Source organism: Protopterus annectens, chromosome 6.part1, assembly GCF_019279795.1.
Source record: "Protopterus annectens isolate FY-2018-M chromosome 6.part1, PAN1.0, whole genome shotgun sequence".
Taxonomy (NCBI): Eukaryota; Metazoa; Chordata; order Ceratodontiformes; family Protopteridae; genus Protopterus; species Protopterus annectens.
Window position 1 is genome coordinate 352,554,700 of NC_056738.1, and position 27,994 is coordinate 352,582,693.

Consider the following 27,994-nt stretch of genomic DNA (forward strand, 5'->3'; position numbering starts at 1 on the left):
TTACACAAATTTATGTATTGCCTTCCTTCTGGGGGCACCTGACATCTGGGGCAAGAAAAACTGAAGAAAATGGCATCGGCTGGTTCCTTTATACCCCTGTCGCTCTGACGTCAGGGAAGAAGCGACGACAACCGACGCCGGACCTAGACTTTGGAATTCGGCCGACCGAGGACCCGCCTGACGGCAGGAGAACCCATCTGTTATGACTGCAGCTGTATTAGCACTCGAACATCTACATTTATGGTAGGTACAAAACTGTACTTTCTTAAACACCACTGTATTTCTAGTTGCCTTCCCCTTATGTTAATTTGACCATATATCTCATTTCCTCTCTGTTTTTACTGGCTTGTGTGAGTAAGCACAAAATTATCATTTTGTGAAATCACTCCCCTTCAACTATTTAAATTTATTGGCCATCCTACTTTATTCCATAGTACCAGAATACAAAAGTGACCATCTCCTTTCAATCTATCTTGCTCTTTTAAAAATACTGACTGTCTACTAAAACTTAACTTTTTAGACAGGTAAAACTTCAGTTACCTACTTTCACATCTAACGCCTCTAATGCACACTGCAGTGTTCAGGATAAACCATTTTTTCATCTTACTTATAAGCATCCCTGTGACTAGCACTTGCTTTAAAACCTTCTAGAAAGCACTAGGAAGTCTTAAACTGATACAATCACTCAACTTTCCTTTTTAATAAGGAGAAATTAATCACAGGCACTAAACAGCCCATAATTGCAAAGTACCTTGCTAAGGTAAAGGAAAACCGCTCTTGTACTTTACAAAAAAAAAAAAAGCACCAAACCAGGCATGTCCAAGGGTCAGCTTCTGCTGATTTCTCCTGTCCACCTGGTGAATCTGGGCATACTTGAGCAATGCAGCAATTGCCTCATGTACACAGACAACCCTCTCCTCCTACCACACAACACTACAACCTGCGAGAGATGCACTTACATAGCCAAATTGGAAGCAAAGCTCTCTCCACCCAAGATTATGCTGGACAGTCAAGAGGAGAAGGTTAACACCCGCACTACACCTCTAGCAACACACCTTCTAAACCCACATCACCAACACCCACACATAGCAACACTAATCCCACATATGTGGAGGCCCTTAACAGTAACCTGCCCAAGCAACAAGGACCTCTGAAGCTGAAACACAAAACGCCAATCACAACCAAAGTGTCACATGGCTCACAACACCAGTATGCCACCCAGCAACAGCCCCTAAGGCAGGACAACGTGCCCAACACTTTAGTCATAGGTGACGCTGTAGTCAGGCACACTGATATCCCACTCACCAGGCTGAACAAGGAGAAAATTACAGTCAGCTACCTGTCGGGTGCCAGGATCTGCTACATAATGCATGTATTCAAGTCACTCCACAACAAGTACAGATATGACTCTCTCATTGTCCATGTTGGAGTGAATGACTTGAGAAGTACCTCCCTGGACTACATGAAAAGAGACATAGAAGAACTCTCGGATCATGTGGCCCAGGCAGGTATGACCCTAGCCCTGAGTAGCATCCTGCCTTTGCCCAGAATGATACCACAGTGTAAGGGAAAAATGATTGACTTAAATTGGCTAAGCTTCTGGTGTCATTCAAAGGGGATCCATTATCTGTCTGCCTGGGACGACATGATTGACAGACCACAATGGTTTGCCAGAGATGGTCTGCACCTGTCGCCCCTGGGATTTAGGTTACTGGCTAAGGCTCTTGCCACCCCTATAGTGCCTTTTTAGGCAAAGTTCAAAGGACAAAACCACCACCGTAACTGGTACAAGCATGCAAAATCTGAAGGTAATGCTACTCAACGCTAGAAGTCTAAACCTCAAAATGCACTCTCTCGAGGCACTCCTAAAAATGGAGAACATAGATATCTGTGCAGTAACTGAGACCTGGTTCAAGGCTCCAGAGAGCACCCCTGCAATACCAGGCTACAACTCTTACCGCACTTTCCGGCCACCAAACCAGGACCGAAACACTAAAGGTGGAGGAGTGCCCATATTCACCAAGGATATTCTCAACACCAGGCTAGTTGCCCAACACAATGCGTCTGAAATTCTCCAGGTGCAACTAACATTAGGTAAGACTGTAATCCAAATTGTAGCTTGCTACAGATCCTTCACCATGCCCCAAGATTCTCACTGCACCTTTGTAAACCTACTGGAAAGTATTAAGACACAACCAAACACCCTAATACTGGGTGATTTCAACTACCCTGCCATTAACTGGGAAAACTACTCGTGTACCAACACCTTTGCCCAACGGTTCTTGGAATTCATAAATTCCAATGCCCTGGATCAAATAATCCTTAGTCCTACCAGGGGCTTTAATATCCTAGACCGGGTCATTACCAACATGGGAAATCGATGCTCCACACCTATGGTCACCCCCTCGTTGGTTAGAGCTGACCATAAGCTAATCATCCTTGACATCCACATACCTCCCCCCCCTTCCCCAGTAAGGAAACCTCCGTAAAAAAACTTCTCCAAAGCTGACTTCATGCTACTCAAGTCAGAAGTGGCAAACTTCATGACACCCATGCCGACGGGAACTGAAAGTTCGACTGCTGAATCCTACACTAAGGCACTGTATGAGCACATCCACTCGTGCGTGAATTGTGCCATCCCCAGTAGAACCAAGGTGCTCTTCTCCAAAAAAGGAAGCCAATCTGGTGGTCCCTTGCCATAAACAAACTTTACAATAAAAGGAAGAAACTGTTGCAGGAAAGAGGAAAATCCCAGGATGCAAAAAGACTCCCATACCAGCCTCAGTAAGAAACTGAGATCCCTCTTAAAATCCTCCAAAGCTAGTTACGAAAATAAAATTGCCAAAGATTCCAAAGACAACCACAAGGCATTCTCTAGCTATGTCAAGAATCTAAATGGCAATGCTCAGATCTGCTCTGAGCTACAATAGAATGTCATTAAATATACTGATTCCAAGGATATTGCCAGTATCCTGGCAGATCGATTCGGTGCAAACTTCACCCCCCTCTCACTCCCTAAAGGGCCCATCTCCATACCAAAAGATTGACAAATTCCAGTAATAACAGCCACACAGATAAAAAATGCACTCTCCAAAGCTAAGAATACAGCATCCATGGGGCCAGACGACATCCCAGGCTGTGTACTACATGAACTACAAAATGAACTGGAACCTCACCTAAGTGAGATGTTTAATCATAGCCTCACCTCAGACTTCGTGCCCACTGAGTGGAGCACAGCTACAGTTATCCCACTACACAAGGGGGATCCACCTTGGATCCTGGGAACTACTGCCCATCAGTCTGACAAGCCTGATCTGCAAGGCCATGGAACTTATAAAGAAAGACATTGGCAACCTTCAAACACTGGACCCCACGCAGTTTGGGTTCGTGAAGGGCCAATCTTGTCTCCTGAACCTGATGTCTCCAGAACCATGGACAAGCATAAGGTGGTCCACACAGCCTACCTGGACCTCGCCAAGGCCTTCGACACCATCCCCCACTCAGGAATCATAGAAAAACTTACTAAGCTGGGCATTAATCCCTACATCACTCGATGGGTTGCCAATTGGCTTACTGACAGAACCCACACTGTAAAAGTAGCCGACTCCAAATCTAGCTCCAGACAAGTGACAAGTGGAGTACTTCAGGGTTCAGTCCTGGGACTGCTCTTGTTTGGCATCTACTTCTCTGGAGTACAAGCCTACACTAAGGGACTCTGGAAGTTTGCAGATGACTGCAAACTGGGAGCCATTATTGAATCCCCAAATGATGTGGATATTTTACACAAGGGCCTTACAGAAACAGATGCTTGGTGCCAGAGCCAAGCTCAATGCCAAGAAATGTATAATTATCTCTTTTGGGAAAAAACATGTACCTATGAATTACCACATAGGTGTCAGTACACTAAACACCAAAAGTGTGATAAGAGCCTTGGGGACACAGGTGGACAGTGGTCTCACGTTCGATAACCACATCGCCACAACAGTCATGAAGTCGTATGTGGCACACCTCATAACTAAGGGCTTTTCATCCAGAAAATAGGAGGTAGTTGTCCCACTGTACTCATCCCTCATTAGACCCATTATAGAATACAATGCCCCGTTTGGTATGTACCTCTCAAGACATCTGCAACAACTGGAAAGGCCGCAGAAATACCTCGCTAAAAGAATCACAGGCCTAAAGCAGGTGCCCTATGCTGATAGTCTAAAAAAAAACTCCACCTATACTCTGAAGCATATCGTCTACTCAGAGGCGATTTCTGCTTAACATACAAGGCCATGTCAACCCAGAGCTGTTGGACATGCTACACTTAAAGAAATCCCAATCCCTCAGAGACGCACGCTCCAGGGATATAAACCTTGTCATCACAATGAGCAAAACATGCTGTAGGGATAGGTTCCTGACCCAGAGACTCCCCAGACTCTGGGATAGACTGCCCATACATGTCAAGCAGAGTGCCTCTTTGGCTCTCCAAGTGAAACCTTGATGATTGGATGGGAGATAGGAAATTCACCCCTGGGATCACATCAGTCGCCCTGCTAGACAGGGGTCCAGGGAAGTAAATACTGTGGGAAGAAATAGCCAGGGAATTGTTATGGCTAGGCTTGTATAGGCCCTAGGGCCGATAGCCTAGTACCAACTTATGAACCTATTAACCAAATTCTCATAATGGATACATGCAAAAGAACGCTTTCATGGTGGATTTATTCAGCACAGTTGATGCAAGGTCTACCCTTTGTTCCCCCACAGCCACAGGCCATGGTGACCAGTGATGCTTCCCAGATACATGCGAGGGGGCATTATCTGGGGAAGATGGTCCAAGGCACCTGGTCTGCCGACGAGGCCAATTTGCACATAAACATCCTGGAGATGAGGGCAGTGCTTCTGATGTTGCAGGCATTTTAGACTTCTGTTCCTGGAAGAACAGTGGTGATTCAGTCAGACATGTCCGTCGTCTAGTACATAAACAAGGAAGAACCAGATCATAGCCTCTCTGTTGAGAAGTGCGAAGTGTGTGGTAATGAGTGATCTCATCCAGCCGCTTTCTTGTAGCAGTGCACAATCTGTGGGAAAGTCAAGCATGATAGTGGACAAATTGAGCAGATCCATTCTTGTGACTCATGAGTGGTCCCTCAACCAGACAGTAGTGGAAGACATATTCTGCAGAAGGGGCCAGCCTTGCTGCAATCTCTTTGCATCCCCCCTGAACAACAAATGCAGCAGCTACTTTTCCTAATCCCCACACTGGGAGAATCCCGGTGTGATGCTCTCATACACACTAGGCCTCCCGGTCTCCTGTATGCCCCATCCGCCCATTCGTATAGTCCCAAATTCCTTCAGAAAGCAAACAGGTTGAAGAGAACAGTAATCCTCATTTCCTCATTTTGACTTCAACAAATCTGATTTCCCTTTCTCTGGCCTCATTTACAGAAGGAAGCCTGGATTCTGGATCCCATTCCAGACCTTCTGTCGCATCCAACAGGAATGATTCATCTTAACCTCAAACTGACAGCTTGGTTCCTCCAATTCCATTGATAGCCAGACAACCGATGCTCTCCTCCTCAGTCAGCAATATTTTGATGTCTTCCCGTAATCCACCCACTCAAGAGCTTTATAGGAGTAAATGGAAGAGGTTTGTAATCTGGGCTCATCAACATAATTTAGATCCATTCACAGCACCTATCCATTCCGTTCTGGAATTTTTGGCTTACCTCTTTGTTAATGGGGCATCTGCCTCTACAATTAAAGTAAAATTAGCAGCTGTTTTGGATTTTCTCATTGGGAAACATAACTCATCTCTGATTTCCCACAAAGTTTGCAAAGCCTTCTTAAAAGGGACCCTATTATTAAGGCCACCTCACAAAGATCCCTGTCCTCCATAGTACCTAAACTTGGTACTACATCTTAATGTTCAGCCCCTGTTTGAACCTGCAGCGACTTGCGATATAAAATTCTTACCTTGGAAATTCATCTTCCTACTGGCCATTACATCTGCAAGATGAATATCAGAAATTCAGGCCCTATCCTCCCAGTCTCTGTATCTGATTTTTCATAAATTCAGAGTCTCCTTGTGTATCAACCCCTCCTTTCTGCCTGAAGTTGTTTCACAGGCTGATATCAATCAGACCATTCATTTGTCTATTTTCTTTCCTAACTTCAGCAACAAAGGTGAATATGTCCTACATTTGTTAATGTCCATAGGCAGTAACGTTTCTGTTTGCATAGGACTAAAGATATTTGGAAAGCAAGTCAGTTGTTTATCTCCTTTGCAGGCCCTAGGAAGGGCCTACCAGTATCCAAAGTTACCTTAGCAAAATGGCTCTCTGATTGCATTTATTTCATCTACATCTCAAGGTATAGATCCTACCAAACCTGTTCGAGCTCACTCGCCCAGGGCCATGGCCACTTCTCAGTTTTCCAATTTAATGCCTCCATGGATGAGATTTGTGCAGCAGGCACATGGACTAATCATCTTACCTTTATCACTCATTACAAGTTGGATTTGGTGTCCAGGGGAAGAGCCTCCTTTGGTTTGATAGTTTTGAGAACTATCCTCCCAGGATTCTGCCTGGGATAAAGGTAGCTGGGGACTCTGTCCCATATGTAAGGACAAAAAGAAAAATTGACAATGTCAGATAAAGAAGTTATGTACTCACCATAATGTTCCATCTGTATTGTCGATTTTTCATCTCTGCTCACATTCCCTCCCTCCAAACCCCTTACCTTTGGTTTCTGGTAGGACGGGAAACATAATTTATGCCACCTTTATTTTTCTCCATACTCCAGAAGTTGTCTACATACAATCTTCGCATATAAATTTCCTTACCTTTCTTTCCGAGGATAATCTTTGCAAACAAGATCTGCGATAACAGGGAGGGTGCATTGTGGGTAAGGGGACTTAGCCAAGACCTTTTTGGTTGCCACAAGCTTAGTAATGGCCAAGCCGGATCCGGACCCACAGGTGAGGAGAGATGAAAAATCTACAGTACAGATGGAACATTATGGTGAGTCCATAATTTTTTTTTCCAGTGGGAGAACACTGAAATTAATCAGAAAATATTATGATCTGCTACAAGTGAAATTTCCAGAACCCTCACCAATCCCTCCAGTGCTGTCATTATTGGAGGATGTGTATGCCGCAACCTGTGGTTCCCCTGACAGGTTTGCTGCCACTAAGTAAGCAGATGAAATGTACAAAGTTCCTCAGTCTTTTATTTTTTGTACTCTAATTCCAGACCTGACCTATCAGCCATTGATTTAGTTAATCCAGCTGATGCCAAACATTTGGGTAATTCTGATTATTCTCTTTCTGACAGTGTTGGTGAAGCTACTGAAAGGTTTATGTTTCTGCCATTTTAATTTTTAGAATAATGAATTTTCCGACTCATGCGTTGAAGTTTATACTGACAAATTGCAAAAGTATGAGGAATATTTTAGTTTTCTCTTGTGAGGAAAACTTTGTGTAGTTTATTTTCTTATATTTCTCAGGTCATTGTGTGTTTTACTTTGTAGATACTGCTTCCAGGGCTGTTACATCAGGTACTGTCTTGAGAAGGTTAGCCTGGCTGCATTCTCAGAATTTCCCAGATGTCAAAAATGACATTTTGAATTATCCATTGGATAGAGGTTGTTTTTGGACTCTCTACTGCAGAGGTTATCAAAAAGTGTGATGAGAGAGGTAATCCGACTCAGTGAATTTCTTGGATTTTTCAGCCCCCTTTTCTATATTTTTAGTTTTTTTTGCCTGCTCCTTTATCAAGTTACAAAATAAAGTGTCAGCAATGGGCCGGTAAACAGATGTTTAAAAAGCAGTGGCAGAGCAGTTCCAAAAAAAAAAAGCATGACCCCCCCCCCCCCCCCAGAACAAAGGGCAGTTAAAGATGTCAGAATAACTATATAGGGTACCTTGTTTTTACCTCCCACCCTAGCAGTCCCTTATCCCTTCTCTTTCACCTTCTGTCATATGCTGCCTCGGAAGTAATAGAAGCGGTTTCCCCTCTCCATTTTAGGGAAATGATTTTACTCAAGAATGTCTTTAGTGCCAAAGAAAGAAAATTCTCTGAGAGCAGTTCTGGATCTTTCTTTCCTGAATCAGTTTGTGATTGTACCCAAGTTCAAAATGCTTTCACTTCACAACCTGTTACCCCTTCTTCCACATTTGAGTTTTCTAGTAACCTTAGATTTAAGAGATGCATATCTTCATATTCCTATTCATCCAGATTTCAGGTATTTTTTTAAGGTTTTGTATGTCTAGATCACATTATTAGTTCTCTGCCTTGGTCCTTGGGCTATTGGGCTAACCACTACTCCAGGAGTGTTCACACTGTGTCTAGCTCCTGCAATAGCCCATTGCAGGCAACAATGTTTCTACATTTTTTCATATTTAGATGACTTGCTAATCTTTGCAGAGTCTTTATCAAAATCCAGGAATTTCTCACTTGGGTAAGAGATCTCCTACACAGGCACGAGAACATTAAAAAGTCTTTTGTGACTCTGTTGCACAGGATTATGTTTCTGGGGTGCCAACTAGACACCTCAGTACAAAGAGCTTTTCTTTGACAGGTAAAAATAGATCTATATTTTGATCTTTTCCATGGGTTTTACACTCAGACTTCTATCACATTGCAGGAATTCCTTAGGATTTTGAGTCTCAAGGCGTCCATGATTCTAATGATACCTTTTGCAAGACTCCACCTGAGAAAGATACTTTATCTGAAATATCTTTGGTCCCTGCATCAACACCCATTGCCTTTTCAAATCACAGTTCATGGATTTGTTGAAAGGAAAATCACTTGTTGAAGACATCATATTTCTCTGAATCCAAGCCTCCATTTCTCCCATCCTACACTAAAGCAGTCAGTTGCAGCAGACACCTCAGACTTTGCCTGGGGAGCCGTGTCAATGTGAATAAAAGTACCAGATCTTTAAGACCAGAAAGACTGACCCAAACTCACAAACCTAAAAGGGATGTTCGCTCTTATAATGACCATCTACTCTCTGAATCATCTGTGGTCGCCGGTACCTCTTCAGTTATTTGCAGGCAATACTCCTGAACAAAACTTTGCTTACTCAAAGGTTTACAAAAATATTTATGACTTGTAACTGGTATACTTGTGTATGGAAAGTGTTGGTACAGTGCCATTTTTTTTCTTCTGAAACAAAGCTGTTGCCATTGTGAGAAATTTGCATGCATCCCACAATTCTCTGCACCATAAATGTTATTTGTAAAATATGCAGAACACAAACTGACTTTGTTTGTTCTGTTTCAGATGATGCAGTCATCAATCCTACATTACAGAGGATCTTTGAGCGAGTACGGCACAGTGCAGATTTTATGCCTACAAAGCAAATGTTGGTAAGAGTAATTTGCCAAATGTTTGTATTTTTATGCATCTATGACGGCCGAAGCAGTAAAACTAAAGAATATAAGGGTTATTTCTTTTTTGTAGGTGGGATAGGCTTCCACACCTGCCGACCATATCTCAACCGCATTATAAAGGGAGCCATCAGGAGATTCTTGTTGTATTCTCTAACGTACTTCCTTGAGTGCTCCATAAGCATTCAAGGGATAGGCTTGCAGTGGGTACAGTGGTGCCATTTCTTCCACCGACCCAAGTACTTCAGGCAACCCTGCCCCCTTTTGAATGGATGGCTCCCATTAGGTATCTGTCTCTATCATTGACACATTAATAAGAGATGCATCTGAAACACTTCCTTCATACCTCCCTTCCCCAGAATTTGCATGCAGGCATTGCCTCTTCATTCATTTGCAAAATGCAGAAATGTTCCTCTTTTTATGCAGCTTTGAAAGGAGTCGTCTATTTCACTTTATGCTAGTTCACTCATCTTGCTTTTTTCCCTGTTTTCTGTCCTGTGAACTTATTTTAAAACTTATATTGCAGGCCCTTGCCAGACCTTTGGGATTAAGCAACCATTTTGCTTGGGCTGCTCTCCCTTTTAATGTATCTTAGTATTTTGAATGTTCTGCTTGCTTAAGTGTCAGGCTTTGCAGTGGTCATGCATGGGAAAATATGCAAAAAGGACATAAAGCATGGTTACAAAATGCATCTCAAGATTAACACCCATTATGTGATGTATTGTCTTGGAGAGGAATACTTTAAAAAGCAATAGGATGTTTCTGCCTTTTAATTCCCAGACTATAGTGGATGGAAAAAACAATTTAATTTACATGGCTTGAAAGATAATTTGTTGTCTACTCGCAAAGGAACTTTGACTCGATCCTTGCCTCATGATCAATCCTATTGGTCTGTAGTACCAAACCAGATTATCATGACTTCTTAAAACATGAGAAAAACAATAAGGGTCATGGCAAAGACCGATTAAGAATGACTAGGCTTGGAGATGATTCAGGCAGTATTACTAAAGAAACTCCTTCTAGCAAAAATTCTAGAGTGAATTATTAATCCTTATCTACTGTTAGTGTCCATATTGCTTTTCATTGTGGTGGAGCTCTCTTGTCCTAAACTACTGAGACAAGTGTGTTTCCTTTGTCTCTCTTCGTGAGGTAGAATAATATTATACACTCCATATCTTCATCTACCAGGTCCACAAGGACATTTTGAAACTATAAATAACTCGAAGTCAACTGCAAGAAGCTGATAAGAGCTTTTATGAAGGTTTCGCAGGAAATGTTTTTGCCTGTTCTTCCCATACGAAGGTGGGCAGAAGCAGTCTGTCCCTGCTCACCTTTTCTGCCTTTTTTTCTGACTCTTTCAGTGGTCCCTATTTTAGTGCTGATTTCTAATGAGCTCTGCAGTCACTGGCTGTAACATTGAGATGCATGTTAATGTTGGTTGTGTAGTGGCCTCAGTGCCACAGCCTGTCATCTCAGTATGTCCCATATTGATGATTTAGCTGCTTTTGATGACTGTTGTCAGTGGTGTCAATGTCAAGAGACACTGTGATCCTGGAGGTCAGCTGTTCAAGGCCAGACTGACCTTTGATACTGTTGGAGACCATTGCCAGTCTCCTGTGGGTCAGCCTTTCAGGCCTCAGCCTCAGGGTTCTCAACATCACACTTACGCTTAATAGTTTCTTCAGCCCCATTGCTCAGGCAGTTGAGTTTGGGTTCAGCAGTTGTTTCTTTGTTGATTTCAGCCTCAATGGACTTGTGCTTCAGGCAAATGGGATTTGTGAACTCAGCCCCAGGTGTGACATGAACATCTGTGGTACATATGACTGTGTATTTGTTGAGCTTGGCACCTCTGTCCCCATCAGTTGTGGTTTCAGCCAGAGACATTTCTTATCTGTCCTTTTAGCCACGCTTCCTTCTCAACAACATGCCATAGGATTTGAAGGGCTGTAGTAGGATCAGACACGTGTCTGTATCCATGTATTGCTTCTTCTTTACCCTTGGTTCAGTTACCTCCAAGATCAGGTAGGAAGCATAGATGCAAGAGGAGGCACCTGGACTCCCTGTTGGAATCCCTCCACTCCTGATATTGAAAGTGGAAATGACATTGATTTCCCATCATCCTCTGCAAATGACACAGAATCCAGGGAGGTCCTAAAAATGGTGAGGCAAAGAGTAGGTTGACCATGAGACCCATGTCTCCTGGAGAGGATCCAGCAAAAAGCCTTTTGGATCCCCTAGCTGTCCTCCTGGGTGGTACCTCCCTATAGGCAAGATGGTCTGTTTTGTAGTCAGAACTGCATGAGAAGAACCCAGTGTTGCAGCACCTGCTCATGGAACACCAGACAAGCTCCTGTGGCATCCTAATGATGGGGTTGATTGATAGAGACTTCTGATGCGACTCTTATTGTTGTGGCAGTGTCCTGCTGTCCTTCTCCTGGTAAGGAGTCCTGAGCAATGGACATGTTTGGGAAATGTTTTTTGTATCCTCCTCTACATTTCTGGGGTTGGTAAATTGTATGCAGTATATACAAAAAAACACCAAAACCCGTCAACCACTACCAGAAGGCACCGTTTATTAATAATGAGGCAATACCACGATACAATCATAACAGTACATTAACACTTGACAGTTCACTACTTTTTCCTCAAAGAAACTTTATCAGATGTACACAACTAGTTTAAAAACACTTCCGATTTATATCAGCTCACCCCACCAAACCACCAATAAAAGGACAATGCTAATTAGAAATAATTAGATATTGTTAAGTGGAAATGTCACAATCCCTGAAAATACCTATATAAAATACATTGCAAAGTACATATATAAATAACATACATAAAAAAAATTCTATAAACATCTCCTCCACTTACTGTCAAAACAAACCAGTATTGTGTGGAAATGTAATTATTGTAAATACATAATGAAATATTAAAGTAAAACACCCTATCCTAATCTAATAGCACCATCTGCTGTCCTAATTAAGGAACCGCATCTAAAACTATAAAATTCTCTAGATGAAATAACTACAGGACTCCAAAACATTTCTTTGATTTTAAGTTTTTAAAACTGTAAATAAAAAGTGTTGGAAGGCTAAAATTAAAATGTAATTAAATTAAAAGTGTTAATTAAGGAAGTTCTTATAAAATATTATATTTTATTTTATGTTAATTGTTAGCTGATCCTAGTCCCCATAAGATCATTCCAATGCCTAAAGTCTAGCTCCCCTTAACTTCATAAACGGTGCCTTCTGGTAGTCGGCGGGTTTTAGTGCTGTTTTTTTGTTTACAAGTTATTTTATGCACCATTTCTCCTCCTTTTGGAGTTTACTTGTGTGCTGTATATGTTGTATCTAGCAGGAACTGGCAACTGTGGTGTCCCTGTAACTGGCAGAGTTGCCTGATGGGAGACATCCAGATAAATTATCACATAACACTTATCATGTGACTTGCTCGTAACTCCCCTGTCTGGTTAAAAAGCTGAGGAGAATATGAAAGATGAAGAGAAGGGGACAAGAATCTCACAGATGGTCAGCATCCCTTTTCATAGGTGGAAAAAGCAGAAATTATCAGAAAGGACCCCCATCTCCTATAATTTTCACCTCTGTTCCCTCATATATCATCCAAATCAACTTTATAACTTTTGCGGGAAATGTAAATGCTTTCATTGCAATGCTCAAAGTCCCAGCTTACTCTGTCAAATGCTTTCTCTGCATTAAGACCCACCAGCAACAATGGTATTATCTTGCATTCTGCTTCCCTCTGGATCATCAGTGTTCTGTTAATGCTGTCAGATGTTTGCCTCCCTCCACAAAACTGCATTGATCCATATCTGTCAGCTTTGGCATTACTTTTGCCATTCTTTTAGTCATTATAGACATGAACACATAATCATGGTTTAGTATTGAAATGAGCTTGTATGAAGCTGGATCTGATGAATCTTTACCCTGTTTTGGTATTACAGCTACCACTGCTTTCTTCCAGGACTGTGGTACTTCTCCTCTTAAGATACTGTTAAACAAAACCTTCCAGATCTTTATCAGTTTTTTTTTCCTCTTAGCTTCCAAACTTTCACAGGAATACCGTCTGTTCCTGGGGGCTTTTTTGTAGATTGGTTATACATCACAATTTTTATCTCATCTCCTCCTATCCTAAACACTAGTAATTGAGCCTCATCAACCTCTAATCTTGGCATATTTAATTCTTCAATAAACATTTCCATTTGTATCTTTTCTTGATTTTCATATTTCTCTGATGTTCATCGTGTTTCACTGTTGCAGTCATTACACTTGGGTTATCCTGCTGGCAGGCTACCCGCAGTCGGCCAGAGTTCCAAAGTCTAGGTCCGGCATCGGTTGCTGTCGCCTCTTCCCTGACGTCAGTGCGCCAGGAGTATAAAAGATGCAACCAACGCCATTTTTTTTCAGTCTTTCTTGTCGCGTGGTGCCCGAAGCAAAAGCAGTTCGCAAGTGCCGGTCAGTCAACTCCTGAGATTTTCGAAATTGAGTTTCAGAATCGAAGTCTTCACTAAAGCCAAGTACCCCATTGGGGAAACTTTTTCTTGCTCCAGACCGATGTCAATAAAATTTATAATTGTATTTCTTGTGGGAAGCAAATACCTCATAAGGACTTTCACTCTTACTGCATTCCTTGCCTAGGCCCTGACCACGACGTTACTAGTTGTCGGTTTTGTGCTAGATTCAACAAACGCACTATTAAACGTCAGTTTGATTTTGCTTTACATTATTTTGGCCGAAGGTTTAATTACATAATGCCGTTGGAACAACCGACGACCGGAATTCATAAAAAACGCAAAGACAAAGAAAAGGACAGGCATCCGAGGTCCAAAACCAACGACTAAGCCTCTTCTTCCAAAACCGATGAAGCCTCTTCTAGGCCAGTCACCAGTTCTCAGTGAGGTGCTTTCGCAGCCCCTGACAACCCGCTACCTCAGAGCCACAGGCTGTATCCGACAGCCACGTGGAAACACCGAGGCCTGTGGAAACTCAAGGTATTGGGCCTATGGAAACTATTCCCTCAGATGGGTCTGGAGCCGCTGAGCAGGCAACGGCTTCTGAGGGTGTTTTCAGACCTTCACATCTTACAATTAAGTCCACTACAGCAGCCAAGGCAAAGTCAAAAACACCATTAAAGACAAGGAAACAAGTACAGCATTCTCCTGAACAGTCATCCATGCCTAAGAAACAGATGCTTAAAGTGGCCGAAGACCTAATTACTTTAATCAGGGGATCCCATCCCCCTCCTGACAAAAGGCCTAGGCAAGACACTATGATTTCTCTGACCAGGTTTCAATTTCCTCTGATTCCTCTTCTGATCAGGGATATTCTCTCCCTCCCTTTGAGGACTCTGATGCAGAAGGGTCTATACCTTCAGCCTCTCCGCCTGAGGATTATTCTTTTGGGGAAACCCTGCCCACCATGAGGGAGCATTTCCATTGGGAGAGCCAGGATTATTCAGAATCCAGAAAAGGCTCACAGACTTTCTTTTATTGCCTCAGCACAGGCCCCTGGCTATTCCCCCTGTGCCTGATATTGTTGATGATGTTTTCTCTGAATCCAGTCTGTCTCCTGATTCTTTACCCCCTGCACCAGTCAAGCCAGACAGGTACTACAGTGTCCCTAACTCTCATAAATTTCTTTACAAAAACCCTGCTGCAGACCCAGAAACAATTTCTCAGGGTCCTAAAGGGGTTAAGGCTTCCTGTCCCCTTAGATAAGGGACTCCAGAGCTCTGGATAGATGGGGGAAAAAGTTTACACTTCTGCTACATTAGCTGTAAGGGCTTTAAATTGCCAGTTTCACATGCTTCAATATCAACAGTACCTCATGTCCTTGTTAAAACAGAACATGGTTTCAAACTCAAAGTCCTGACAGTAAGGAAATGCAGGATTTATTGCATGCAGCTGAACAAGTGGGAAAGCATACTCTACAATGTGGTTTTGATGCATTAGAGGCTTCTTGTAGAGCCGCAGTTACAGGTTCTGTTATTCAAGGCATGCTTGGTTGAAAGAACAAAGTTTACCTGAACATGTTAAAGTAAAATTATTGGATGCTCCACTACAATACTTTGTTTGGTGTTAAGGCAGAAGAGGTGTTAAAGAAAATGGAGGATAAAGCAAAGTCAGTGCAGACAGTAAAAGATTTCTTACAGGTTCAACAACCTAGATTTAGCAGAAACTGGCCTTCTAAACATTGGTCATTTCCGGTGTCAGACAGGCCACAGAGGCAGATACAGACGCCCAAGAGGCAGATCTCAGCCCCAAGGCTCCTACAGACCAAAACAATGGGGTGCTTGAGCCCCCAAAGGAGGAGAAGACAAATCACAACCTTATAGGAAACGGTCCCAATGACTTCCCTCTATAGATGCCAAGCACTTACCTTTTGGCAGCACCACTAGGGGGAAAGCTAGCACTTTTCTCAAAAATTGGCACATAATCACCCAGGACAAATGGGTACTGAATATTGTTTCTCAGGGTTACAGGTTCCACTTTCACATACTTCCAAAATCAAAAGGTAAGCTGGACCTGCCACAAAACCAATGGGCAGAGGCACAAAAACAAATTGCTGCTCTCATGGACATGGGGGCTATTCAAAGAGTACCACAGCAAGAGCAGGGGCAAGGAATTTACTCAAGACTTTTCTTAGTACCCAGAAAGGACAAAGCCTGGAGACCAATACTAGACCTGTCAATCCTAAATACTTTCCTGGATGTTCCAAAATTCAAAATGTTAACACTACAGCAACTTCTACCCATGCTGGGCAAGAAGGCTTGGCTAGTTACTTTGGACCTCAAGGAGGCATACCTGCATGTCCCAATCAGACAGTCTTGCAGAAGATACCTCAGATTCATAGCAGGCTCAATGCATTACCAATTCTCTGCACTGCCCTTTGGCTTATCTACTGCGCCCAGGGTCTTCACAAAATGCCTGGCACCAGTAATTGCATTTTGCAGACAAAAAGGAATTCAATTATATCCCTACTTGGACGACTGCTTTATTCAAGCAGAGAACAAGGACATTCTTCTAAAGCATCTGGCGTTTGTACAAAGATTACTAATTTGCCTAGGGTACACAGTAAACAACAAGAAATCAAAACTAGTGCCCTCTCAAGAGATAATATTCCTGGGTGCAAGCTTAAATACAACTGCCCAGATGGCTTATCTCACTCCAGACAAACAAAGGCTACTGACTCATTACTTTCAAATGATGGCAACAAAGACCCAGCTCCCTGCAAGAAAAATTCTGCAGGCCCTGGGCTTCATGGCGTTCTGCATTCTACTAATTCCATCTGCAAGACTGCAGATGAGGAAACTACAATGGTATCTAAAGAGTGTTTGGGCTCAACATTGCCACGGCCTGGAGACAATCATAACTTTAATTCCCTGCCTACAACAAGAGTTTCGATGGTGGTCCCAGGTCTGTCACCACAACAAGGGACAGCCTTTCACCTTAACCACAGCCAGGCAGACAATAACAACGGATGCATCGGATTATGCCTGGGGGGCACATATGGCAGGAAAATGTATTCATGGCACTTGGCCCAAGGAACAAATGCATCTTCACATCAATCAGAAAGAGATGCTAGCTGTACAGAATGCCCTGACAGCTTTCAAGGACCTACTACATCCAGGACAACTACTAATAAAGACGGACAATACCACAGTTATGTGGTACATAAACAAGCAAGGGGGCACACATTCCTACCCCCTATGCAGGCAAGCCAAGACTTTGTGGAACACAGCACTGACCTATCAAGTACATCTGTAGGCACAATTCCTGCCAGGAACAAAAAATACACTGGCAGATGAACTAAGCAGAAATCTCATGGATCCTCACGAATGGAAACTAAATCCACAAGTGTTCAGCATGATAAGGAAATGGGGACGCCCAGACATAGTTCTTTTTGCCTCCCCTCACAATTGCCAACTACAGAAATTCTGCACAAGAGCTTATCACTCTCGAGCATGGAAAGTGGATGCTCTATCATTCAACTGGAAAGCCCTGACAGTCTCTGCCTTCCCTCCAATGCCTCTTCTTACCAAGGTGCTCCTAAAAGTCAGACAAGAGAGGCCAAAAATGATCCTGATTGCCCCAGACTGGCCACGCCAGCACTGGTACCCAATCCTAAAGAGTTTGTCTCAAGGCCCAGCCTGGCCTTTACCTCAAATTTCTCATCTTCCTTACTCAACAAAACAATCAGATTCTACACAGTCAACTCAGAACCTTAAATCTGGCAGCATGGCAGATAATGTAGCCGCTCAGACTGCACCTCTCTCTAAAGCTGTTATGGATGTCATTTTAGAAGCCAGGAGGCCCAGCACTAGGAAATCTTATGCAGAAAAATGGAAGAGATTCTGTGCTTGGAACCAGGCGCAAGGTCTCGAACCACTTGTTCCAAATAGTCCTCAGATTTTACAATACCTAACTGAGATGCTGGACAAAGGCCTATCTTTCTCATCAATTAAGATCCATGCCTCTGCCATTTCAGCACGGAACCTTCTTTTTTTTCACATCCTCTACTACGACAGTACCTCAGAGGGGCAAAAAACATAAGACCCCCAAGGAGAGCACCAGTACCAACTTGGGATCTCAATTTTGTTTTAGAAAAGCTCACACTGCCTCCTTTTGAACCAGCCAACACAGCTGATATAAAATTCTTATCATGGAAAACTGCTCTGCTCCTAGCAATAACTTCAGCAAGAAGAGTCTCAGAGTTACAGACATTAATGGCTGCGGAACCTTTCATCATTTTTCACCAGGACAAGGTTTCTCTTAGGACAAACACAACATTCATGCCAAAAGTGGTTTCCAATGTGGCCCTGAACCAAACCATTCATTTATCAACTTTCTACCCAAACCCCCAGAATAAAGGGGAGAGACTTCTGCACGATTTGGATATACACAGACAGCTACGATTCTACTTGGACAAAACAAAAGCTTTCAGAAATACTGAGCAACTGTTTGTAGCCTATGCTGCAGGATCACAAGGAAAGCCTATCACAAAGCAGACAATTTCAAAATGGATAGGACACTGCATTCGCTTCTGTTATGCACAACATGGCAAATCAGAAGGGCATTAGGCCACATTCTACCAGAGCAGCAGCCACTTCAGCAGCCTTTCTCAGAGGAGTACCAACCAAAGACATTTTAGAAGCTGCAACCTGGAGTTCAGTGCACACTTTCACCAAGCACTACCACTTACCTCTCTACTCCAAATCCAGAGCAGGCTTTGCCACTGCAGTTCTTCAGGGCCTGGTAGCCTCTCCAAATCCAATTTAGACCCAGCCGCCCAACCTCAGCTTTGGGATTCAACCCAAGTGTAATGACTGCAACAGTGAAACACGATGAACATAGTACAGTTGTGTACCTACCATAAATGTAGATGTTAGAGTGTATTCACTGTTGCAGTCCAGGTTACCCACCCACCATCCCCCCTTTTTTTTTCTTTGCTGGGACTTCTCTGTACTTCTCATCTCTATACAACCTATGTGGTGTATTTGCTTGTAGATGAAGGATATGTTTATATTAGTACATACATGCTTTTCGGCATAATTTATTCTTTTCAGCCTTCCTATGTTGGGGGTCCTGACATCTGGAGCAAGAAAAACTGAAGAAAATGGCGTCGGTTGCATCTTTTATACCCCTGGCATACTGACGTCAGGGAAGAGGTGACAGCAGCTGACGCTGGACCTAGACTTTGGAACTCTGGCCGACTGCGGGTAGCCTGCCAGCAGGATAACCCAAGTGTAATGACTGCAACAGTGAATACACTCAAACATCTACATTTATGGTAGGTACACAGCTGTACTTTTTGTAGAGACTCATAGAACTTCCAAAATGTTTCTAATACCTCTGTAGGATCTCGTTACCTTCTTTGTTATAGGCTCCCTAAGTTTGGCGACAGCCCTTTCTGCTCTCTGTTGCCCGAGTCATTGTACTAAAAGTTTTTGTGCTGTAGTATTATCAAAAACAGTTGCTTAATAGCAGTCTTTCTAAGCTTGTGCATATTATTAAAGTAATCCCTTATTGTCTGCCTAGCATTTTGCAGTTGATCCTCTTCTTGTTCTCTGAGATCCCCCCTATTCTGCAATACTCTATTTGTCAGTCTCTCTAAATAATTCTTACTTCTTAACCACAGCTCCCTTTCCTTTATTTCTGCCCTATATCCCACTCTAGCTATATTTTCAGAAGAAATTTCTATCCTGTCTAACCGCTCCAGAATAATCTCCACTACCCATTCCTTAAATTCATCTTTTCAACAGATAGGTGGGAAAGCACCATTGTCTCATTTTATATTTCATTATCCTGTGCTTTTATTTTAGCTATTATTGGCACATGATCTGAAATAGTTATTGGGTGAGTATCAAGACCTTCAATTAAATGTACATGTTCTTGTGAAATATAAATTCTGTCAAGCCTAGCCTAGCCCAGTTTTTAGATCTTGAGGAATAATATGTAAATTCACTCCAAACTCCTATTACTGAATTCACATATTCCATCCCAAATATTTTCATAAATTTCTTCAAAAATCTACTGTCCTTTGTTATATTTTTCCCTTCTGGGCCCCCAGGCACATCTTCACTGCTGCAAATCAAATTCCAGTCCCCACCTATAAGTAATATTTCTTGCTGAAAACTGATTATTTCTCCCAGAATTTTCTTAAGCTCCTTTATAGCAGTTTTAGGTGGAATGTAAATATATGCCAATGTAATCCCCCCTCCCTTGCCAGTAGCCTCTTAGGACTGCAAATCTGCCATTATCTTTTTTTTTTTTTTTTTTTTTTTTTACTTTTTTTGTTATTATTGGTGCTTGTCTTGCAATTAATATAAGTAGTCCTCTTTTCCTTTGTCCCAGGTATCCTGCTGAATAACCATCCTGAAAACCTTTCTTTATCAAATTCACATGTTCACTTCTTTCTGAGTGTCTCCTATAACATAGCTATTTGCATTCTACATTTTTTAATCTAGTTCATTACTCTTTCTTGTTTGTATTTATTTGTGAGACTATTTACATTTAATGAGATGAAATAAAGCATTTTTGTATTTAAAAAGTTATTATTCCCACCTTTTATGTATAACACCTGTTAAATGTCTAGCTCCAGCTTTTGGATTACATGCATACACTGTTTGGCAGGTTGATATTTTATGCAGCTGTTTCATGTCATATCCATTTGAGCCTATGTCACATCTTATATAACTTTTTGTTTTATTGAAAGCATATCCCTAAAACCTATTAACTTAGTACTAACACACAAAACTATGTACACCTTCAAATATTGAAGTTTTACCCTCCTAGTAGGAACAGAAATCTCAAACTGACAGCCACATTTATAGACTTGAGTTAACCCAAAAGAAAGGTTATCTATGCTAAGACTTTTGGTACAGCCTGTGTTTCTTCTAAGAGCTGATTGGTTCCCAGCTGGGAAAACCTTTGAATGTTTTCAGAGAACATTAACTATCATTGGGAAACCCCTGAATGCTTTCAGAGAACATTATCTCCTAGCCAGTTTCTCGCTCCTTTTTTTTCTCAGCCAATCACTGTCCACCAAACTGCAGCCAGTTTCTCTTGGAGACATGACAACCAGGCAGCCACTTTCTCTTTATCAGACTGTTTCCATGGAAACATGAAAACCGACTGCAGAATTGTTACTGTGCTTACATGTATTGCTGGAAAAAAAGACTTATAATATTCAATGTTCTTATTCATTTACTTGCTCGCTCTTGCAACTTGTTTCTAAATCAATCTAAGGTCTTTAATCCAGTCATTCTCCCATTCAGGAATGAGAAAAAGCACACTATTTTTGTCATGCTTTTTAACCAGGCTTTTTTTTTACACTGCAGTGCCTACATTTATTAAAACTGAACAAGAAGAAAGACATGAAGGGAGAAAGAAAAGAAAAAAGGAGCAGCAGCACCTGTTTACAATCTCAATTACATTTAAAATAGTTGAAAAAAACTTTATAGCATGTAAAGAAAACCACATGCTACAAAACTGGTACTATTTAAGAAAAAAAATCTTTACTTACATTTAACTGTCTCCTTCCTCTTCCCCTCCCCAAAGCACTTTTCCAGGCATCAATGACACGAAGTAGGGCATATGCTTTAGAGTCTCCCTCAAGTCCAACAGATTCTGAAAAAGTCCAATACTTCTAGATTTTTTCGTTCTGTCATATTTCACAAATATAATTATTGCATTTTAATCCCATATTGCTACTGGTTTTATTGTTGTTCATCTCAGAAAACCTGTCTCTGCTTCATTTGCAGCATGCTCTCAATTCTTCTAGTCAACTCTCGTGCTCCCTTCCTTCTCTCCAACATTTTCTGTTGAATATTTTGAAAAGCTTTCACAGGTGCAGTCCATCTGTTGTCTTTATTACTAGAAGAACAAGAAGCAGAATCTTCTTTTTTTTGCACCACCTACTTTTTATTGGACAGACTTTTGTACTTCCTCCTTTGCATGTACTTTAGCAAAAAATGATTCTGTCCCTCCAGGGAAGAATACCTTGTAGACTGCTGGGTACAATGGTCTGAAACTCATACCTGCATTTAAACATTCCCTGAATAGTGGAATAAATTTGCTCCTCTTTTCTCTGATGTACAGTGAGTAAACATTCTCCAAAAACACCTTCATGTTCATCGTGTTCCACTGTTGCAGTCATTATAGTTTGGGTTATCCTGCTGGCAGGCTACCCGCAGTCGACCTGAATTCCAAAGTCTAGATCCAGCGTCGGTTGCTGTTGCCTCCTCCCTGACGTCAGTGCGCCAGGGGTATAAAAGATGCAGCCGACGCCATTTTCTTCAGTCTTTCTTGCTGTGCGGTGCCTGAAACAAAAGCAGTTCGCAAGTGCCGGTCGGCCGACTCCTGAAATTTTCGTATTCGAATTTCAGATCCGAAGTCTTCATTAAAAGCTAAGTACCCCGTTGGGGAAACTTTTTTCTTGCTCCAGACCGATATCAGAAAAAGTTAATTGTATTTCTTGTGGGAAGCAAATACCTCATAAGTATTTTCATTCCTACTGTATTCCTTGCCTAGGCCCTGACCACGACGTTGCTAATTGTCGGTTCTGTGCTAGATTTAACCAACGCACTATTAAGCGTCGGTACAATTTTGCATTTCACTATTTTGGCAGAAGATTTAATTACACAATGTCGTCGGATAGCCATCTGACTACCGCAATTCACAAGAAACGCAAAGAAAAGGACAAGCATCCGAGGTCCAAAACTGACGACGAGGCTTCTTCTAAGCCAGTCGCCGGTTTGCCGGTTCTCAGTGAGGTGCTTTCGCAGCCCCTGACACCCACTACTTTAGAACCGCAGGCCGCTACAGACTCCCACGTGGAGCCGACTAGACCGCTGGAAACTCAAGGTATTGGGACCTCGGAAACTATTCCCTCAGATGGGTCCGGAGCCGCTGAGCAGGCATCGGCTTCTGAGGGTGTTTTCAGGCCAACACAATTATATGTAAAAATGACTTCAGCTTCAAAGGCAAAGACTAAAGCACCTTTAAAGACAAAGAAACAAGTACAGCAGACACATGGACAGGTCTCCATGCCTAAAAAATAGATGCTCAGAATGGCTGAAGACCCAATTACTTTGATCAGGGGTTCTCAGCCCCCTCCTGATAAGAGGCCTAGGCAAGAGACAGAATATGAATCTTCAGATCAGGTTTCCATTTCATCCGATTCCTCTTCTGATCAGGAATACTCTCTTCCTCCCTATGAGGATTCTGATGCTGAAGAATCTATCCCTTCAGCCTCTCCTCCTGAGGATTATTCTTTTTGGGGAAACTCTGCATACCATGAGGGAGCATTTCCACTGGGAGAGCCAAGATTATTCAGAATCTAAGAAAAGGCTCAGAGACTTCCTTTTACTACCTCAGCACAGGCCCCTTGCTATTCCACCTGTGTTAGACATTGTAGATGATGTTTTTTCAGAGTCCAGTCTGACTCCTGACTCCTTGCCTCCAGCTCCTGTTAAGCCAGACAGATACTACAGGGTTCCTAATTCACATAAATTTCTCTTTAAAAACTCTGCTGTTGACCCGGAAACTCTCTCTCAGGGTCCCAAAGGGGTCAAGGCTTCTACTGCAAAAAACCCTACCCCCTCTGACAGGGAATCAAGGGCTTTAAATTGTCAATTTCATATGCTTTAAATATCAGCAATATGTTATGTCACTGCTTAAACAGAAAATGTTGATAAATTCTGAATGTGCAGAAAACAAAGAAATGCAGGATTTATTGCATGCAGCTGAACAAGTTGGAAAGCATACTTTGCAATGTGGTTTTGATTCTCTGGAGGCCTCCTGCAGGGCCACTATTACGGGTTCTGTCATCAGGAGGCATGCTTGGTTAAAGGAACAGAATCTGCCTGATCATGTTAAAACAAAATTATTAGATGCTCCATTACAGCATGATACCATGTTTGGTGTTAAAGCAGAGGAGGTGTTGAAGAAAATGGAGGACAAAGCAAAATCTATGCAAACAGTCAAGGATTTCTTACAGGTACAGCCTCCAAGATTTAGCAGACACTGGTCTACAAAGAATTGGTCCTCTCCAGTGTCAGACAGGCCACAAAGGGGCAGATACAGATGCCCTAGAGGCAGATCCCAGCCCCAAGGCACATAAGGTCTAAACAGTGGGGTACTTCTACCTCCAAAAGCAGAGAAGACAAAGCACAGCCATACAGGAAACAGTCCCAATGACTTCCCTCTGCCTGCGCCAAGCACTTATCTTCTGGCAGCACCTTTAGGGGGAAAACTAGCACTTTTTCATCAAAATTGGCACATAATAACCCAGGACAAATGGGTCTTGAACATAGTGTCACAAGGCTACAAGTTTCACTTTCATACCTGCCAAGGGCACACGGTTTGCCAGACCTGCCAAAAAATCAATGAGCAGAGGCACAAAAGCAAGTCTTATCCCTCATGGACATGAGGGCCATTCAGCAAGTACCAGAGCAAGAGCAGGGACAAGGATTTTACTCAAGACTGTTCTTGGTGCCCAGAAAGGACAAAGCCTGGAGACCAGTACTGGACCTATCTATTCTAAACACATATCTGGATATTCCAAAATTCAAAATGTTGACTCTGCAGCAGCTTCTGCCCATGCTGGGCAAGAAGGCTTGGCTTGTGACTTTAGACCTAAAAGATGCATACCTGCATGTCCCAATCAGACAATCATGCAGAAGATGCCTCAGATTCATAGCTGGCTCAATGCACTAACAATTCTCTACACTGCCCTTTTGCTTATCTACTGCACCCAGGGTCTTCACAAAATGCCTGACTCCAGTAATTGCATTCTGCAGACAAAGAGGAATAGAAATATATCCTTACCTGGACAACTGCCTCATTCAAGCAGAGGACAAGGACATTCTACTACAGCATCTGGCATTTGTAAAAAGATTACTAACATGCCTAGGGTACACAGTAAACGAGAAGAAATCAAAACTAGTACCCTCTCAAGAGATAATATTCCTGGATGCAAGCTTAAATACAACTGCCCAGATGGCTTATCTCACGCCAGACAAACAAAAGCAACTGACTACTTATTTCAAACTGTTGGCAACAAAGGCCCAGTTATCTGCAAGAAAACTTCTGCAGGCTTTGGGCTTCATGGCATCCTGCATTCTGCTAATTCCATATGCAAGACTGCATATGAGGAAACTTCAATGGTATCTAAAAAGTGTTTGGACTCAACATTGCCACAGCCTGGAAACAATAATTACCCTCATTCCCGGAAATAATAATTACCCTCATTCCCTGTCTGCAACAGGAGTTTCGATGGTGGGCAAAGGCCTGTCACCACAACAAGGGACAGCCATTCACTTTACCCACAGCCAGGCATACATTAAGAACAGATGCATCAGATTATGCCTGGGGGGCCCACATGGCAGGAAGATGTATGCAGGGCACATGGTCCGCAAGCCAAATGCATCTACATAGCAATCAAAAAGAGATGCTAGCTGTTCAGAATGCCCTGACAGCCTTCAAGGATCAACTCCATCTGGGACAACTACTGATAAAGACGGACAATACCACAGTCATGTGGTACATAAACAAGCAGGGAGGTACTCATTCCTATCCCCTTTGCAGACTAGCCATGACTTTGTGGGACACAGCATTGACTTACCAAGTACATCTGCAGGCACAATTCCTGCCAGGAAAGATAAATACTCTGGCAGACGAACTAAGCAGAAACCTGTTGGATCCCCACGAGTGGAAATTGGATCCGCAAGTCTTCAGCATGATAATAAGGAAATGGGGATGCCTGGACATAGATCTATTTGCCTCCCCTCACAACTGCCAACTACAGAGATTCTGCACAAGGACGTATCACAAGCAGGCATGGAAAGTGGATGCTCCATCTTTCAGCTGGAAAAACTTAACAGTATATGCCTTTCCTCCACTGCCCCTCCTCCCCAAGGTACTCCTAAAGGTCAGACAAGAGAAGCTAAAAATGATACTGATTGCCCCAGACTGGCCCCGCCAGTACTGGTACCCAATCCTAAGGAACCTGTCTCAATACCCAGCCTGGACATTACCTCATATTCCTCACTTACTGTCCCAACAAAACAATCAGATCCTGCACAGCCAACTCAAGACCTTAAATCTGGCAGCATGGCGGATAATGTAGTCATTCAAAACACCCCTCTTTTTAAAGTGGTGATGGATGTTATTTTAAAGGCCAGGAGGCCTAGTACCAGAAAATCTTATGCTGAAAAATAGAAGAGATTCTGTGCTTGGAACCAAGCACAAGGGATTGACAACGATTGCACCAAATATTCCTCAGAATTTGCAATACTTAACTGAAATGCTGGACAAAGGCCTATCCTTTTCATCAATTAAGATTCATGCCTCTGCCATTTCAGCTCATTACAATACAGAGCCACCTATTTTTTCTCATCCTTTACTAAGGCAGTACCTCAGAGGAGCCAAAAACTTAAGGCCTTCAAGGAGATCACCAATACCTGCATGGGACCTCAGTTATGTCTTGGAAAAACTCACCCTGCCTCCTTTTGAGCCAGCCGCTACAGCTGATTTAACATTTTTATCTTGGAAAACAGCTGTGCTCCTAGCAATAACCTCTGCAAGACGAGTCTCAGAGCTACAGGCACTCATGGCTGTGGAACCTTTTATCATTTTCCATCCAGATAGGGTTTCTCTGAGGACAAACCCGACATTTATGCCTAAGGTGGTGTCCAGTGTGGCCCTTAACCAAACTATTCACTTGCCTACCTTTTATCCTAACCCACAGAATAAGGGTGAGAGACTTCTGCATTCTTTGGACATACACAGACAGCTGCACTTCTACTTGGACAGAACCAAAGCTTTCAGAAAGACTGAGCAATTGCTAGTGCCATATGCTGCAGGATCACAAGGAAAGGCTATCTCAAAGCAGACAATTTCAAAGTGGATAGGCCACTGCATTCGTTTCTGCTATTCACAACATGGCAAATCAGTGCCTAAGGCCATTAGGCCACACTCAACCAAGAGCAGCAGCCACTTCAGCAGCCTTCCTCAGAGGAGTACCAACCAAAGACATTTTAGAGGCTGCAACCTGGAGTTCAATGCACACTTTTTTGCAAAGCATCATCACTTACCATTACCACTCTACTCTACTCTAAATCCAGGGCAGGCTTTGCCACTGCAGTTCTGCAGGGCCTCATAGCCACTCCTAATCCTATTTAGTTCCAGCCTCCCAACCTTAGCTTTGGGATTCAACCCAACTGTAATGACTGCAGCAGTGAAACACGATGAACATAGTACAGTTGTGTACCTACCATAAATGTAGATGTTAGAGTGTATTCACTGTTGCAGTCCAGGTTACCCACCCACCATCCCCCTTATCTTTGCTGGAACTTATCTGTACTTCTCTATTCTATACAACCTATGTGATGTATTTGCTTGTAGATGAAGGAATGTTTTACTTTGGTGCATGCATGCTTTATTTACATATTTTAGGCTACCCTTTTGGGAGCACCTGGCATCTGGGGCAAGAAAAACTGAAGAAAATGGCGGCTGCATCTTTTAACACTTGGCGCACTGACGTCAGGGTGGAGGTGACAGCAACCGACGCCGGACCTAGACTTTGGAATTCAGGCTGACTGCGGGTAGCCTGCCAGCAGAATAACCCAACTGTAATGACTGCAACAGTGAATACACTCGAACATCTACATTTATGGTAGGTACACAACTGTACTTTCTGTCTCCCACTTTTAGTACTTTGTAGTTCTGCCATAGTTTTGTCATAATCAACTCCTTCTGCTGGTAAGATTTCATCTTTATTATTAAAGGCATAGGTTGCTTTCCTCAAGCCAGGTTTAGAGCATACACACGATGTGCCCTTTCAACTAACAACTCATGCTGTGGAATACCAGTCATCTGAAAATCTGTTTAAAGCTTCTTCTATTATTTCCAGCCTTTTGTTATTTGCGTTAATGTACTCCATCAGTGCTTTGTTTATTTTAACCAGGTCTGCATGCAGTTGTCTTATATCTTCCTGTACGTTATTGGATGTTATGTCTGAAGGTTGCATTGCTTCTTGCTGAACAGCTGTAGAACTTTTCTCAGTCACTGTTTCTTCCTCAATTTTTGTAGCTGATTGT

General features: G+C 42.6%; 1 protein-coding gene across 1 annotated transcript in view; it reads left to right on the forward strand.

Moving 5' to 3' along the window:
• Positions 1-27,994, forward strand: part of LOC122805293 (atypical kinase COQ8A, mitochondrial-like) — a 740,997-nt gene that overhangs the window by 409,003 nt on the left and 304,000 nt on the right. Inside the window, exons 8-10 of the mRNA XM_044075380.1 lie at positions 2,047-2,078; positions 3,211-3,245; positions 9,247-9,355. Of these exons, the coding sequence (XP_043931315.1) occupies positions 2,047-2,078; positions 3,211-3,245; positions 9,247-9,355 (176 nt within the window). The remainder of the gene's footprint in view (positions 1-2,046; positions 2,079-3,210; positions 3,246-9,246; positions 9,356-27,994) is intronic.